The 17,580-nt window shown below is 39.1% G+C and overlaps 1 protein-coding gene across 2 annotated transcripts in view; it reads right to left on the reverse strand.

Moving 5' to 3' along the window:
- ttc27 (tetratricopeptide repeat domain 27) overlaps window positions 1-17,580 on the reverse strand; it is an 85,896-nt gene that overhangs the window by 19,474 nt on the left and 48,842 nt on the right. Inside the window, exons 11-15 of one of the 2 annotated variants that reach the window (XM_085478493.1) lie at window positions 15,157-15,252; window positions 11,228-11,350; window positions 4,898-5,125; window positions 3,798-3,896; window positions 2,643-2,695 (exon numbers count right to left, since the gene is read on the reverse strand). In XM_085478493.1, the coding sequence (XP_085334619.1) occupies window positions 2,643-2,695; window positions 3,798-3,896; window positions 4,898-5,125; window positions 11,228-11,350; window positions 15,157-15,252 (599 nt within the window). The remainder of the gene's footprint in view (window positions 1-2,642; window positions 2,696-3,797; window positions 3,897-4,897; window positions 5,126-11,227; window positions 11,351-15,156; window positions 15,253-17,580) is intronic. The other variant, XM_085478494.1, reaches the window with a different exon arrangement.

Here is a 17,580-nt window from a genome sequence, read left to right on the forward strand (position 1 = left end):
GGTTGGGAACCGCTGTTATATAGGGTCTCTACCTTACAATATAAGGGGTCTTGAGGCAATGGTTGCTTTGGTTTGTTGCTGTATAAATAAAACTAAAATTAAAATGAACTACTGTCTGAAATATCTCTCTGAACTTACTGAAGCGCCATCTCTGCACTTTCAGTTTGTGTTGCACCACAACTCAGCATCTAATCTGTACTGTTTGACCACTAATTGACCTTCCATTCAAGCCCAATGACATGCATGTTGGTTAAATTAATTAAAAGCTTTACCCATATGTGCATTCATGTTACAATGCTTAAGTTGGGAAGGTTCAAGTCCATTCGTAAGACTGGTCTTAACATTAAACAACTTTCCAGTTAAATCGCTGATTTTTTTAAGCTGACAAAACTGTATTCATTTTGAATTTTTATTTCTTTGTACAGTGTGACTCAGTGTGTTGTCCTGTCATGAGCCTGGCAGAGTCTAATGCATAACTTTATGCTAACCTTACCGGAACAAATGCATAGCATTTCCTTTATCCGTTTCCCTGTGATTGGCACTCGTAAGCTTCGTAAGCATCAGGTGTCAGATCATATTCTCAAAAATGTTCTGAAACCCAGTAGCAGAAACCCTGACTGGCATTATTCTCATCCATGGACATGTGGAGATTTTCCAAGTTTTCCACCTCAGTGGGCAACAGAGTGCAGTGTCAGCATCAGTCTGAAGACATTTTGTCTTTCTGGTCATTCATTTGTCATTTTTGCCTCATTCCCCTGAGTCTTATCTACCATTTGCTTTCGTTATGATTGACTTTGAGTTCTAATAAATATGGCTCACTATCAAAATGTAATGACTTGTGGCTATAATAGAACCTAGGTCACAATAACTGGACCATGTTCTGGATTCGAACCCCGACCTGTTAATAGAATTTGACAGACCATTTCTCATATTGACAGTAACATTACTTTAATCTACACAGCATCTGCCTTTTTGTCTTTTCAAAGGCTACTAATTCCTATAGGTGTTCCAACTTTTCTGGATTACTTACAGCCCCCTCTGTCTGCATAAAAGCAGTGTTGGAACACACTGTGGTGCCATAGCCTCGTGAGCATCAGTTGAACAGTATTGACTACAGAAAGTAGTGTGTTGCTACAAAAATGTTGAGAGAAAGGTAATTAACAATGGAAGAGAGACAGACCATCATGACACTTAAAAATGCAGTCCGTTCCTACAGAGAAATCACAAATAAAGTCAAGATGTCAGTGAGCACAGTTTCCTTCACCATCAAAAGGGACTCAGAAACTCTGACAGGAAGAGGTCTGGCAGACCCAACGCCACAAATGAATCTGAGGACACGTTTCTGAGAGTTCACGGGACAATGGCTTCAAGTACAGCTTAGTCTCAGTTTCAACTGTGAAGAGAAGACTTTGAGCTGCAGGTTTGTCTCTTTGTCAGAATAAGACAAAGAGGCTTGGCTGGGCCATGGAACACCGCCATAGGACTACTGAAGTCTGGAGAAGGTATTATGCACTGATGAATCAAAATTTGAAATCTTCGGTTCTTCACGCAGGATCTCTGTAGGCGAAGGGATGGCTCCATACTGTGTGGCATCAACTGTCAAACATGGAGGAGGAAGTGTGTTGTTCTACCACAGCATTCTGCAGCACCATGCAAAACCCTCTGATCTGCCTAGCTGGTCAGGGGTTCATCCTACAGCAAGATAATGACCCAAAACGTACATCCAAGCTGTGCCAGAACTACCTCAGAAGAACAAGATGGTAAGCTTGAAAACATGGAGTGGCCAGCACAGTCTCCAGACTCAAACCCCATCGAGCTGGTTTGGGATGAACTGGACAGAAGAGTGATAGCAAAGCAACCTACAAGTGTCACACATTTATAGAAACTGGAAACGGATATGAGAAGAACTTTCTGAACAATATTTGATTTCTATTGTAGAAAGAATGCCCGGGTGTGTTCAGCTGTTATATCTGCCAAAGGTGGCTACTTTGAGAAGTTTAAGATACATTTTGATTCCATGATTTCTTTGATAATTCCAATTGATTATTTGTATTGTGCTTTCTTTTCAGAGTGGAATGAGGCATCAAACTGCATAATTTTCAATAAAAAAAATGGAAAAATGGGGTGTGTTCTAAAACTTTTGACCAGTAGAGTACGTTGAGCACGTTTTGTAGTCAGTCTGCACATTGTAGTTTCAATAAGGTGGACATCCAGCGTCATATTGAAAGAAGACTAGTGTAAAATAAGAAGCATAAGGAAGAACCTTAGGAATGCTCCCAGAGACTGTAGTTTAGAAATCTGAAGAGATAACTAAGGTGGGAGGTAAAATCCACTACATGGAGGTGTATGTCATTCTGTTTTAGAAACTAAATACCAGCAATAGCAATTTAGAGAGATATGGACAAACTTAGATGCAGTTGACCTCTGACCTTTCTGTCATCATCACCTTTGGGCACATTTATCCTGCCCAAGTTATTTTGAAAGACTACTGGAGCGTTTTCCAGTCTGCTGGGTGTGGATGGTTTCAAACACTTTGCTGCTTACGGCAGAAATCCTATTGGACAAAAGTCAACCCATTCTATTACCTGGCACACACGTTCTTACACCAACAAGTTTCCAATATGCACTACACTCATACTCACTTCATTTGGAGGCGAATGTAAGCTGTAGAAAGGTTGTTCCATGCTTCTGCATTCTGGGTGAAGGTGGGGTAGGGGGTTGGGCGAGACACAGGTCAGTGAGGGAAAGAAGACAGTGGGGAAAAGGAAGTAAAGAATAACAAAAAAATCCTACAAGACACAATTTTCAGGTTTATGCACATAAAGAAAAGCTGGAGTGACTATTAAACCCTCACCAAATGAGTTGAAATGAGAGACGGCTAGCGTCTATATATTTGCTGTGCACTAACTGTGTGCTATGAACATAAATTTATTGAAACGTTCACTTTGGGAGGACCAAGCAGAAACAACCTCCGAGACTGAAAAATAATCACAACTGCCACAAACTGCGTTAGCTCAGTTAGCACTTCAGGCTGTCTAGAGACTCCCACAAACTTCACTTCATTAAAAAGCATGTTTACAGCCTGTTTAAAACATTTTTTCCAGTGGTCTACAGAAAATCTCCCCTTCGTAACAGTTGTCTGCAGGGTGCCCTTTTTCCATTACGCAAGGCGTAAAGTGAGCCATGTAGTTCCTTTGACATCTATACACATGCAACAGTAGTTGATTGTTGTCTACTAGCTTCACATCTACTTGTTCTACTCACTGTACTTGACATCTCCATGTCTGTCACTAAAATAATGTTATGTAATATGTAATTTAATATGGCCCTCTGCTTGGTACAACCATCCAAGAAGTGAAATTTGAGTATTTTATTAGTCTGTCAGTCCTGCAAGCTTACCAGCATTAGGACAAAACACTAAGGCTGCTGAGGTTTCAAAATGTGGAGCTCAAAACAAATAGGTGCTGTTACAGTGGCAATGTCCACTGTACAGTGGTACATGCCAACCTGTGGTGTCGCCCACACCAACACAACTCTATGAACCACCTGTCAGATTTGCCTCCCTGTGACTTTGTCCAGTTCCCAAAAGTGAAAGATGCAGCATAAAGCTGTAGTTGATGCTTTGGACATTACTGGAATAAACTGCATGATTTATTTGTGTTAAAGAAATCTCCATGCACTAGCAGCCTCAAGCAAACCCACATTACTTGGCCTTTAAAACTAAGGATGGACTTGGAGAAAAGACATTATGTCAAAGAGTGTCCCTAAAAAGAAAGACTGTGTGTGTAGGTACTCACGTCTGGCTCCAGTCCCACACACCTCTGGAAAGCCTTAGCAGCTCCCTCATAGCCCTCCAGGGCAAAGTAGGCACAACCAAGAGAAAACCACACACCGAGCTGTGCGCGCGCACACACACACACACACACACACACACACACACGCACACGTACACGCACACGCACACGCACACACACACACACACACACACAAACAAAAGGTTTGTATTGAAGTGTTAAATTAAGGCACAGATATTTCCCTGAAATGAAAGTGTGTGTTAACAAAGCAAAGAAAGATTAAAATCCTGACCAGGCTGAGAATCTATCCCAGCTGCTCTGTTAATATGTACTTATGCATAGAGGTGTTTTAATTAAATATCAGTGATCCCACTTACACTGATGGGTTTAATTGTCTTGTATCTTGTACCTGATGTCTAAAAATCTGAACATGTAACTACATTTTGAACAAATTAAATTCATGACTAAATCTGGTTGCTGTGCCTGTGGCTCCTGCCATGCTTGCTCTAACTAGGTAACGCATGGCTGTATAATGGTGACCTTGTACATGTCTATTATCCAGTTCCACTGCTCAAAGGTTTCAGATAGTGTTTCTCCACCAGCTGGATCACTAGGTTGTAGTGTTCTTTGACATCCTTCAGGTGCTTTCACAAAGAAGATCTTGTGCTAGCAGTTAGACATACTTTACTGAGTTGGACCGCAACTAGTACAAAACTTCTGTTATGTCACCAGTTGCATTGCACTCTAACAGCCTCCTTAACAGGAATACAGTCACCAACCACAGTCCAGGATGGTGGAGTTGAAATTCATCTGCAGGATTCTAGACTCACTGAATTTACACCTCAGCCAAACTAAATCTGTGGAAAACACTGAAAGGTGAACAGGGACCAGTGTAGAGACTACAGAACGGGCCCAGCATTTTAACCACCTGTAGGTCTGACCCATTCTTACACATGTAATAGTGATCACTGGCACACTCAACTTTTAGTACAGTTGAGAAAATAATTCATTCTTGTGCACTGCTGAACATGAAAAAAGTTTAAAAGAGTAAATTATTATTAAACTTTATAGACAAATGTGAGAGAATGATGATTTGCTTGTACCTGCATGCTGTTGATTTTGAGCGACTGCTCAAAGCAGTTGACGCACTGCTGGAACTCCTTGTGGCGGAGGTGTAGCAGGGCTTTGGAGCGCATAGCTCTGGCGCTGCGCTGACCTGACAGCTCCCATGCACGGTCGTAATACTGATGCTCCCTCAAGATGTCTCCTAGTAGACAGTACAGACTAGGTGTCTCCTTCTTCTCCAGCTCCCTGCACACAATCTCCTCGGCCTGAGCACAAACAGAGAAGAACAAAGGTGAGTTCAGATGAGACATGTGAAACTGCATTCAGCTCCCATGTTTGTTGGATTTTAGGTGGAATTTAACTGATTTCATTTCCAAACATAGCAACATGAACACTAATATCTACCTGTGTTAGATGTTAGGACATACGGAATATACCTCAGCGTCGACCTTTTTGAATGCCTCCAACTTCATCTACAATTTAATACAATCTTAGAAACAGTGCATTTTTCTTTTCAATATAGGTACTTGCTTACATAAGTTAACTAATCAGGTCAACCATTAATAGCTTAATTTAATGTCAGGATGGCCAGCCTAAAACAAAGATGAACTTTTGTGATATATCATATTAATCATGCATGTAACAGCAAAATATGTTCTACCTTATAAAACCCTTGTCGTGATTTCTTGGAGCACCAAAAAGCAAAACAAATATTTGGCATTTTATATGAGGATAGGTCAGAGGCAGCTGACACACATCTCACCAGCTCAGACTAGGCTTGTGAGTGTTTTACATGTAGTACATAAGCATGTCTCAAATACATGTGAATGATCCCCAAGAGTCGCCCTAGATATCATGTGGTGTTAAATAGGTTCATAGTGTCTTTATTTGTTTTAGGGGCATTTTTACACTGTCCATTTTAGTTGACATCCTACCGGAATAGCACCTCTTGCTACTTCCTGCCTGCCTTTGCTACCTTTTAAGCCAACACAGTCTGTTAGTTGGCAGTAATGTTGTATTTTACTATTGTGTGTTTGGCACTAGCTGCCGTGAGTTGCTTGTAATAGTTTGTACAAGTGAGTTCACCTAAAGATGTGCTGTATCAGACATTAGCCTAGACGCTAATTAGCCATTAGCTTATTTCGTTGTGCTTCAATTTATATGGTAAGGAAGTATAGCCTATGATGCTTAAAGGTCACAGCATTTTCTAATTGTAAAAGAATGTTTACGCATATCAGATCACACATGATATTTTGTGTCTTATTTACAGTTTTACAATTTATTCTTTCATCAAAATCCATGCTATGTATCCAACTGGACATAAACGACCACAAAAGAACAACGGTGTGGTTTTTATTCGTGTGACGATTGTTATCTACCTGCCTAGTTAAGTGCAGGGGAAGAATAATAACCAAGTGACATAAAACTGCAACACTTAGTAAAACTTAATGATAATCAGATTGATTATATTTCTTTACGCTGCAAATTTAACACCTACCATCAATTGATGGCAAATTTCAGATATTCTGAGGACCTTTTGAAAAATTGTCATTTCACATTTTCTAAGACTTTTTAATGACTTGTAAGAGCTCTATTAAAAGATCTCCTCTTCACCTCTCCTCAGGAGCTATGAATACCTTATCCTACCCATCTACTCATAGGCAGGACATAGTTTAACACTACGAGAAGCAAAAAAAAACCCCAAACCAAAACAAAAGTATCAAAACACAGGCTGAGATCTAGGAATGAAGTCTGACAGAAAAACAAAATTAACATAGGGATTATGTTACAAGTATAGTAGCTGTCAAATTACCTGTGGACATTTGCACTCAGTGCACTTTGTCTTGCCACTACATGTTTTGGATTGCAGCTCACGCACTTGTGAGGGTGGAATAATGAGATTGTTTTCTCTTTCCAAATCCCTCTGTCTTGATTTAGGTTGTGAAGAGTGCCAATCTAACCACTGCTAGCGAGCCGAGGGCCTCTGAGGTTTGACAGAGCCTTAGGTTCACTGCATTCCTTTGCTGTCATGGGGCTGATGCTGGGCCAACAGCCCAGCCCGATTAGGAACGAGAAACCCCATCATACTTATCTAAACTACACAACGCTGAGCAGGTTGTACCCCATGCAACATTCCCTAATTAAAGATAATACGGTAACACAGACACACACACCTATTAAGACCATTACTTTGAATTTTAATCTAAACTATAACTCAAACATGGAAAACAAATTCATCTGATCTGTCTGAAGTTAAATGTCGCTCCCAGACTCGAGCGGGTGCGTCTCAGATTAATTTAGTATTTGCATATTACATATTAATGCGTGAGGCTGATAATGACTGTAGTCATACTGTTTTCTGAGAAAATTCAACAGTGCATAAAACATTATGAGGATAACTTCAGGTCATTTTAGTTTTAAGGTTGAACAAATTTATTCTGAAAAGTACCCCCAGAAGTGCAGATCAATCACGTGGACTTGAAGGATGGTGGCTGAGCAAGAAGACACTGTGAAATGCAGTATACCAAGGGTAATTGCTATTCCTGTGCTAACTGCTTTTCTATGAAAACAAATGTTGTTAAAAAGACTGGGACCTACTGGGATCTATGGAGGAGAGAAGTCCAACTTGTGAAACATCAGTACCAAGACATCCAGACTGAAGTCTCAGTTTTTAATATAGATCTTTTGAACCCGTTTTTGCTGTTGGTGTTTTTAAAGTAATTTAATGGAAATATCTCATAAATAAATTGTCAATTCTTGACATCTGTGCTTCATTTCTGATGACTGGATTTCTACTTGTTTATTAGTTGGCATAATTAGCAGGTATCTCCCTGCAGACTGCAGAATACAGTCATTAGTTAAGAGCATAGCACTTCACCCTCTTTTCCAAATATGGTCATTTTAGGCTCAGAAAAAACAACATGCCAGTGGCTGAAATACTGTTTTATCTGTTAATATTTAGGAAAAATGTGGAGTTTAGAAACTAATGGGATGGTTTCCACATGCTTGCTAGTAAGAAAAAAAAAACAAAGAACAAAACAAAGTGACATTTTAACAGCAATGAAGATGTAACGTAACCACTAAACATCCAAGTGTTCAGCCTGCAACTTCTACTGCAGCTGGGCAAATGCAATGCAAACATTTAGTTAAACAGAGACGAGCTGTGAGCCATACTGAACACAGCAGTCTCTTTCATTATTTATGTCCGACATTACATTACGTCATGAAACAATGTCATTATGACAGAGCAAAAAGGGAGTGTAGGGGATAACGGAGAAGCAGTGCTGGACAGAATCCCAACCACTCCAGACAAGTGGATCGGCCTTGTTATTTTGGATCTCAGTGAGTACATAACACAGACTATTGGCTGGAATTACCACAGCACATGGTTTAAGACTAGAGAAGGGCACTGCACTTTTTATTAGCAAAAAGCAACCTGACTAATCAAATCAGACACAATAGACACTGTAACTGACAAACAAAGAGCTGACAGGCTGTTAGAGTCCTGCTGAGAGCTCTTCACAAACAGACAGGTTAAATGTTCAGGTCAGTGCTCAACATCCACACACATCATTTATGCACATCTGCATTTCATAACCGAGTTGGATTTGAGTACTGGGTATGTTAAACACATAATTGGCGCAATCTAGTGTTTGATCCGTTACCTAGACCCAGTAGGAATTTAATTTCATCTTTCTAGGTTTTTGCCTTATGAACAGTCTAAATCAGTATGGAGAAAACAGCATTTGGCCTCTCAATTTCCCCCAGTTCTTCCACTTTTTGCTGTGATTTTGCATCTTTTTGTGTTTCATTCCGTTTCTCTCTGATCTTTTTGCATTTCACTGTGGTGATTGTTCCTGTTGTTGTCATTTTGCATCTGTGTTAACTGTTTGTTTTTAGCTCTTTGTTTATTGTTTTGTGTCTCCCTGTAATTACTTTTTTGTATTTGTTGCCATTTTGTATCCCTGTGTGCTCATTTTGCATCTGTTTGTGATTGTTTTGAATTTTTCCGTCATTTTGCATCTTTTTGCAGTAATGTCATTGACTTTCCAACAAGAAACGTTACCCGAGCAGTCATGGGGCCTGTGTCTGCTAGGTCTGTTAAGTAGTCCATCCATCATATTAAACTGAAAAGAAAACATTTGTCATCTGGTGTTTCTGCTGCAAATGTGTTTACCAGCACTAAATCAGTGCCATGTTTGTTTTGGCTTTGCTTATTAGTGTCATATATACATTATACATGTATGCATATATAATGCATACATAAATATGTTGCTAGTTTTGCACTAATGCTTCTCTGTGCATGCATATAAGAGATAAGAGGAATATTAGTAGTGTACACACAGCTGCAGACAGCATACGTGCTGACATCTGCTTTTAACCGTCTCTGTAGTTGTACTGGGTCTCTGTCCACACTTCTGCATGGCTGACTAAAATCATCGGAGTTAAAACTATCTGATGCAATAGTGATCAAAACTTAGTAATGTTACGACTGAGTGAATGACTGAATTATTTCTAAACACGGTCCTCACTGGATGTCTTTGGAATTAAACTCAAACCTAAATCTAAACGCCGAGATCACTTCTCGCAGCACAATCACAGCAAGAATTGTGTTGTACTCTTGACAGGCAGGTAAGAATGTCCTTGGTGAGTGCTGGCCTATGAATTGGTTATACTCCCAGACTGATAATGCTTTTATGACTATAACAATCTCTTTGTTCAGCTGGAGGGTGGAGAATGCGCCCTCCTTAAAAGAACATGAAGTAATAGGACTTGGTTAGGAGCCACATGGTGATGTTCAGGCATCAGAGCTTTTCCTCTGCGACTCCCTTTGTGGTTTGTGGCTATGTGTAAGTGGAGATCTCTGACAGATCCAGAGCCTACAGGGGACATTACCCCTTTAGTTTAAAAACAATACAAAGTTAGTCACGGTCAGCATTTGCAGCTGCAGTACAAGTTCAGATAAATTAAATACTTTACAATTTTTTTACCTTACAATGTAAAGCAACTTGAGGCAACTGCTGTTGTGATTTGGTGCTATTTAAATAAAATGGTATTGAAGTGAAGTGAACCGTAATCCTAGCATCATGCTATGAGAAGAACATTTTTTGGCAAGGGATTAAAAATCACATGCTCCAGTCTTGGAAGTCTGTAATCCTGATGGCTAATCCAAGGGAGTTCTAACAAAAGGTAAACAAGCTAACAAATGAGGCTCATGTTGTAGTGAAAGTCAACATTATACTTCCTGTTTACATTCCCGAAGGATTATGACAAAGTTATCAGTAAAACAAAATTAAGACCAAGAAGATACACAAAATCCAGTTCTTCAGATTAATCAGAATCCATTAATACTATTTTCACTGTAAGATATCAATATTTCTGTTACTCTTATATGCTGAAGTAAAGTAATTAAGGATATGTCTTCTGCGTTGAAACTATGAATAAAAAGTCATTGCAATTTTGAATAATGACCAAGGGAAAGATGAGTAGAAGTGCAGTTATCCTGATTTTTGACTTTTTCCCCCCGATCGCTTCATCACTAATTACTGACAACCTCTAATTTGGCCTTGACAACCAGTTTAAAATACCGATCTGCCAAATGAGCATCAAATCATTTAGTTTGAAATCTACAATTGACATGTAAATCACACCATCTGTGCTGCTGTGAACAGAGATCTGCAGAGAGTTAACCACAGCTTGGAATAGACAAAAGTTTTCCAGTCTTATTATAGGATTAAAATCTTTTTCTGACTCTTTTTTTCCTGATAAGATAAGAAATATTGTAGCTATCCCATAGCCAGGAAATTCTTCAAATATCATGGAAACCTTTAATGTTTTTCCTAGATGTGAAAAGGTTTCTCTATTACACGAGATAAGAGAATCTAGAATTCAATAAAGATGATTTAATCCAACAAAACCCCAGATAGAAGGAAAAGAACAGATAGTGACTGTGGGGGTTGTGATTAAAAAATATGTGTCATTTATGATTTCTACCAAAGTAACTAGGGTCTGTTTAAGAGAAAATGAAACATTTAATTTGATTTTACATTACTCTTGCCTACATACAGTAAGTGTTACACTATTTATGTGAATAAAGAAACCATGAAGTATTAAAACAAATTCATATCAACTCAAAATATAGTTAAAAAATGTTAAACTAAGCACTATTGCTTTTAGATGATTTTGATTATTCAAACAGCAAGCTGCTGGAAAAACCTCTTCTAATAATACAACTTAGAAATGTTGTCTAGATTAAGTGAAGGATTTAGGGAATAAGAAAAATTGTATGAACATTAAAACGACTTCATTTACATAGATTAGTGGTTTAATATTCAGTTAAGTTCAGGAATGTTAAGATCAGCGTGTACCTTTCCGTGTTGGCCGAGTCTCTCGTAGCAGATAATTGCATCTTCCCAGAGCTCCAGCCTTTCATAAATGAGTACAGCTGAACTGATGCAGCCGAGATCCATCAGAAGGCTGGCCAGCTGTTTCTGTACACAGGGAGAGAATAAAGCGAAGACGTCTGAACCATGTTGAGGCTGCTGGCATGCTAAGGTGCTCACTATGACAACGCTAATAGAGTGACAGAAGAGGCACATTTTATATTAGCATGCTAGAAAGCTAACATTCATGCAAAATACTGTTTGCAGATCTTTAACAACTTCTATAACCATGAAGGCATATAAATGCATCTGATGACGAAATCAGATAAAACTTGCTCTGACTGACTGATATGGAACAAAATATTCTATACCAATAATTTATGTCCATCCATTTGTTGTATGTGTATGTATGTAAGAGATAAGATAGAACTTTATTAATCCCTCGGGTGGGTTCCTCTGGGAAATTCGACTTCCAAAAAAGCACAGCAACGACCGAAGTTACAGTTACAGAATTGTTATATGTTATTTATATATATATATATATATACACACACACATATATATATGCATGTATGTGTGTGTATATAAATAAATAATCTATCTACATTCAATTTCACTGTGTTAGTTAGTTCTGTGTGACCTGTGTTAGCGTTAGCATGGAGAAATATAATATCAAAGTGCTTCTAGCAGTTGTAGACTTATGGGAAAGAAGACAGGAAGACTATTGTTTTATTCTCATTTATGATGAATAGTTATCGTAATTTACAAAACGACAGTTATACTGATAAACTGAACAGGAAAATATTTGCTATGGTCACAGACCAGCCACATGCTGATTTTTTATATATTTTTTTTTTAAAGAAAAATGCAAGTTTTAAGACATTTTTACGCCGGGTTCAGACATTTGGGTGTCTGCAATTTTTTTGTAACCATCCACACTCATCTGTAAGACATTACAATAGTATGATGCGCCAACTACTGTACATCCATCAGGCAGCCTTGAAAACAGTGTAAAAGACATGAGTGAAGATCCAACCTCACCACTGTAAGAAATCACAAGTTTTTAAAGTACCATGAAATTAATGGAAATCAGTGAAACATAGGGAAGCAACTGATGGCATGCTTTAGAAACTGGTTAGTAGCAATGTAAAATATACACTACCTGATGTGTGGTTATTGACCAGAAATGTGCAAAACCAGCTGTAAGTAAACTATAAAAATGGCCTCACCCTAAAGGCATAAAAATGAAATGGCTTGTCATGAAAACGAAGTGTGAGACGGAAAAAGCAGAAAGCCACCCCCGGCAGAAAAATGCATTGCAGTACCTGCTGCAATCCTCCTCCTCAACAGACTTTCAGCTCCCCAGACGGTAATACAGACTCTTCAATTCCAACTTCATTGCTGTTATCAGTTATTACCGGCTGCCTGTGTGATGTTTCCTCCCAAACTGATTTCTCCCTTTCTCCAACACTCCTCCTACTTCAATCTTTCTATTACTGCCTATTCAACCTCTTCTCTTTCCTTACCCTACCTGGGACAACACTGCTGGCAATAATGTCAGCTGGATCTGGCTGATCACTTGCTTAATGGTGCAACATAGACACAAAGAGGCAAAGATTTTATCAAAATATGTCACAGCTAGTTTCTCCTTTTCAGGTGCAATTTATTTATCAAAATGTGGCCAATTTGCCCAGCTGGGCCACTCTGATGTGGAGTTTTCCCTGTGACTGAGTGGGCTTCCTCCGAGTCCTCTGGCCTCCTCTGAACTCCATCCTCCCACAGCCTAATGACATGCACGTTAAGTAAACTATTGATTCTAAATTGGCCATGGATGCAAGGCAGATAAAGTGCTTAAGGTGTACAGGTGTGGTTAAGGTGTGAACTCCAGAGGTCAACTATCAATCTAGTATAAAATTCCCATACACATAAAGTGCTTCTACATCCAGTAACTCGCTATAACTTTACAATGGGATTAAAGGTGACATTAGAGTTTTTGATACAGATATGGGGGCAACTTTTGTTACTCTAGCAAACAAGAAACCTTAAACAGTGGTATGCAACACTCCTTTCTAGTTCTATTATGGAAGAACTAACGTAATATAGGTAATATCATGCTTACTCCTTAACCTGACATCTCGGAGTTCTAATGTTTTTTTTTTATCTGAATTGAGCATCACAGTATGTATGCAGCCAAAAAAGTTATTTACATACACGGTTTTTAAGTATGTAAGTTAGATGAACGTTTTTACAACAATCAAGCTGTTGTCACTCGGTGCTTTTCTGTTTTTGTCATGTTCTCTATGAAATAAAATCATCATATCATTACAAGTAGCTGATGTTCTCTTTAAGACTGTAGAGCGGATGTGTACGTTAGCAAACTGGAAATCTTAACAGACAATGTGGCAGCAAGGAGTGGATTTTCTTTTAAAATTTAATCCAGTATAATAACAATTATGTCACATGCGCTGAGTAAGCAGAGAAGAACTTCAGGGTGATAAAGTTTGTTCTTGAGAGAGTCAGAATTTAAATTAGGAGAGTGCTGCTGAGAGGTGCCCCTCCATTAGAAATGCAGATGAATAGAAGCTCTGACCGCAGAATCAAATATTATCACAAACATTTCTCAATAGCCAAAAAAACGTATGAGATCTCATGAGAACTATATAAGCTAAGGATGACCTGCCAGAGAGGTGGAAAGATTTGTCTCAGACAATGATAAATATTTGTCTACATTACATTTTAATGCCTTAACGTGCTGGCCAAGAGGAAATTGGCTTATTGACCAGATATCTGCCTTGGTTGAATTATGTAAACAGATGATGTCATGTAAGAGACTTTGTGGTTAAATGTAACTATGCCATGAGAATTAAGGCACTTGAATTCTTATTAAAGGCAAAGAATCTTCATTATAAATAACAGCTGAACTGTCTTGTGTTTAGTGTTTTCTTTGAACATTGTGCCAGCAGTGACCAGTACCAGTGTTCTAGTGGTACACCCACCAGAATCATAAGGTGATGTAAGCTATTTGTTACTGGTGACCAAAAATGTTCCAAGCATGCCAAAAGAATGGCAACGATAAAGCCAACAGAGCTGATTGTTGCATTGCTCTTCGTTCTGTTAGCCAAGAACAAACAGCAGTTAAGCATTATTGATTATAACCTTTGACAAGGCTGCTACTTGAAGAATGCAGCACGTGGGCAAGCACTAGAACAGCTGCTCTTTTCCCCTACACCCCGCCCTGGAGGCCTTTTGTCGTATTGTTCTGTCCCTGTTACGGGCATGACACCGCTTGATTTCAATCCAAATGTAATATTAATTTTAATCTAATTTGCCATTCACTTATCTATGCTTAAAGAGTTAACTTAATTATAACTTTGGTTATCTCTACTTTTTCTTTAGTTTATTTTGAAACAAAAAAGGAATTTAGAATAGGACAAGACAAGGTATGATAACAACAACATTAAGTATACAAGCTATGAGCTCTGGAATGAAAGAGGATGAAGTCAGCCCTGTGACAACATTCACAGTATTTAGAAAGTAGCTCTCAAACCCTTAACAGCAAGCCTAAGGGGCGTGTCAGCGGTTTAGTGAATTCTTGTTTTAAGGACAGCAGACGCTTTTTCTTATGGTAGAACAATCAAGGCAAGGTTTATGACCAAATAACAGCAAAAATGTTATTGTATTCCATCTCAGGTGCACTTATGTGACATTAATGCGAATTATTCAATCTATGCTTAACCGAGACATTATCGTTTCGTATCATCAGTGACATTATTAGTCTCTGTCCAAAAGATCTTTTTAATGATAAATTTTAAAAAACACAGACTTTCACAGTCAAAGTGAATAAAGTGCTAGTTAATTTCCTTTTAGTTTACCAGACGGAACGTTTTGGAAAAAAACAGAAAGGGACCTAATACCTGGACAGCCCATCTGGGTGGTGCTTGGCAGCAGTAAAAGACTTTGAGGCGCTCCGTCACAGGACAACTCTTGTCTTCAAAGTGGTCTACTATTGCCTGGAAAAGAAAGAAACTCAAATAAAGAAGGAAACCACAAAATGTGCTGCAGAGTCTGTAACAACAGAGTTCATCCCCCAAAATGACTGAGTATTACTTCCATCAGTTGAAGATGTAACCAGTATCTTTACTGCTAGCAGTGCAAATATATGTATATATTCTGTGCCATTGACAGGGTTACAGGGTCATTAGGCATGAAATGGGCAATGAGAGGGAACATTCATGGAGATAAAGAGCAAATAGTGAACACAACTCTTGTAGCCTACAGCTGTTCGTTCTCCTTTTATGATTTTGAATTAAATAAAATGCAAGGAGGAACAAACAGACACGTTTTGTGGTTTCCTTCTGCCACCATCCTTGCAGAATCTTGGCATCTTTTCCAAAGGGTCAAAACTGATCAGATGAGCAAATTAAAATCATTGAGACACGTTTTAAATGTCCCCCCCATACAAAAAACGTGGTTTATCTCCAATGGTACACATATGGGGCGATCGTGGCTCAAGAGTTAGGAGTTCGCCTTGTAATCGGAAGGTTGCCGGTTCGAGCCCCGGCTCGGACAGTCTCGGTCGTTGTGTCCTTGGGCAAGACACTTCACCTGTTGCCTACTGGTGGTGGTCAGAGGGCCCGGTGGCGCCAGTGTCCGGCAGCCTCGCCTCTGTCAGTGCGCCCCAGGGTGGCTGTGGTTACAATGTAGCTTGCCATCACCAGTGTGCGAATGTGTGTGTGAATGGGTGGATGACTGGATATGTAAAGCGCTTTGGGGTCCTTAGGGACTAGTAAAGCGCTATATAAATACAGGCCATTTACCATTTACCATATAAAAAACACAAAAGTAAAGAGGAATGTTTTTGTAAACACAGAGTTGTTGCTAATAAATTAGAAAATGGCAGTGGAAAGCCAACTTTATTAAATTAAATAATTGATTGCTCGTTTTGGGTTGTGGGAGAGTTGCTGCCCCATCCGAGGGAGTTGAAGCACAGCATCTGCTGTGATGAGGACATTGTGGTACAGATAAACATGAGCTAGAACACGAAGCCCTCAATTTACCGCTTGATCTACGTTCCAACTCTCAGTTATGTTCTTAAGCTCTGCGTAGTGGCCAAAAGGATGAGGCTGTGGATAAAAGCTGTCAAAATAAGCTCCCTGGGCTCAGCCTTTAGAGGCAGGATGAGGAGCTCGCACATTTGGAGGGAGTACAGCTACTGCCGCTTTGCACTGATAGAAACAGCTGAGGAGGTCAAGGCATCTGATCAGGATGCTTTGTGGATTCTTCACTTTGTAGGAGGCAGACCGAACAGTCAGGAGCCTCTAAGGGTAGTCCCATAACCTTCTGGAGAGATCATTTCTCTCTCATCCAGGATCCTCCATAAAAAAGCCAAAAACCATTTTATCTGAGAGACCCTGTTAGCCTGCTTTCAAAGAGAAATTATCTCAGAGCGGACTGATGGGCAGACTGATGGATGATCCTTATCTTGAGAACTGGAATTATTTATCCAAAATCAAGCAAAACAACGTAGAACAACACTACATGCCAAATTGATTTAGATGCATGTCATCATATAGAATGAAATAGAAACCAAGTGCATTTTATTTGCTCAATAAGCTTGAGACCTTTATAGGAAACCAATCCAACTACACAAAATCACAAAATACATCTTAAAAAATGACATTCACTGCTTACAACTTTACTCTCTACCAGCCCAGGCTGTGGCAGCTAAAACAGCCTCGTTTTACTTCTGTAAGGAAGACTTGTCTGCAAACTATGTCCTCGAGTCCTCCGTTTGCGGCTTTTTTTTTTTTTAATAAACCCATAATGCACCTTGTGCTCACTCTTTCAGGGATGTTATTGATCAACATCCACAGTAACATTTGGAGCTGTGCAGCATTAATGGTTTGGTTTTTGCTCAGGGTTGTTTGGAGAGAAAAAGAACAAGGTTACTCAATAACTCACTGGGACTGTGAGTCTGCAGAGCTCTGCGGCTCTTAACTTTGTTTGTGGTCACACTAATTTTCTTATTCTGTAACATGATGGCGAAACCATTCACAGATGGGCAGATACGATTACACACAAAATGAAAACACAGCAACAAACAGTATCCTTGGATGGACTTGCACTAGAGCAAAAACCACTCATGAAATCAAGGCTGCAGAACTTCTAGAAGCTTCTGCCATGATACGCGAATTGTCTTCAAAAACAAAACAAGAAAACTAGCTTCCTTCATTTCAAGCAGTTCAGATTAATACTCAAAGTTCAATTAGATAATTGAACTTTGATAAACCTTTATGATTATTAACTTTTTTTAATGGGCTGTGATTTAATTATCCAAA

This window comes from Copadichromis virginalis, linkage group LG13 (genome assembly GCF_057382275.1).
Source record: "Copadichromis virginalis isolate Kocher_CV1m ecotype Utaka linkage group LG13, C_Virginalis_male_GT1.1, whole genome shotgun sequence".
Taxonomy (NCBI): Eukaryota; Metazoa; Chordata; class Actinopteri; order Cichliformes; family Cichlidae; genus Copadichromis; species Copadichromis virginalis.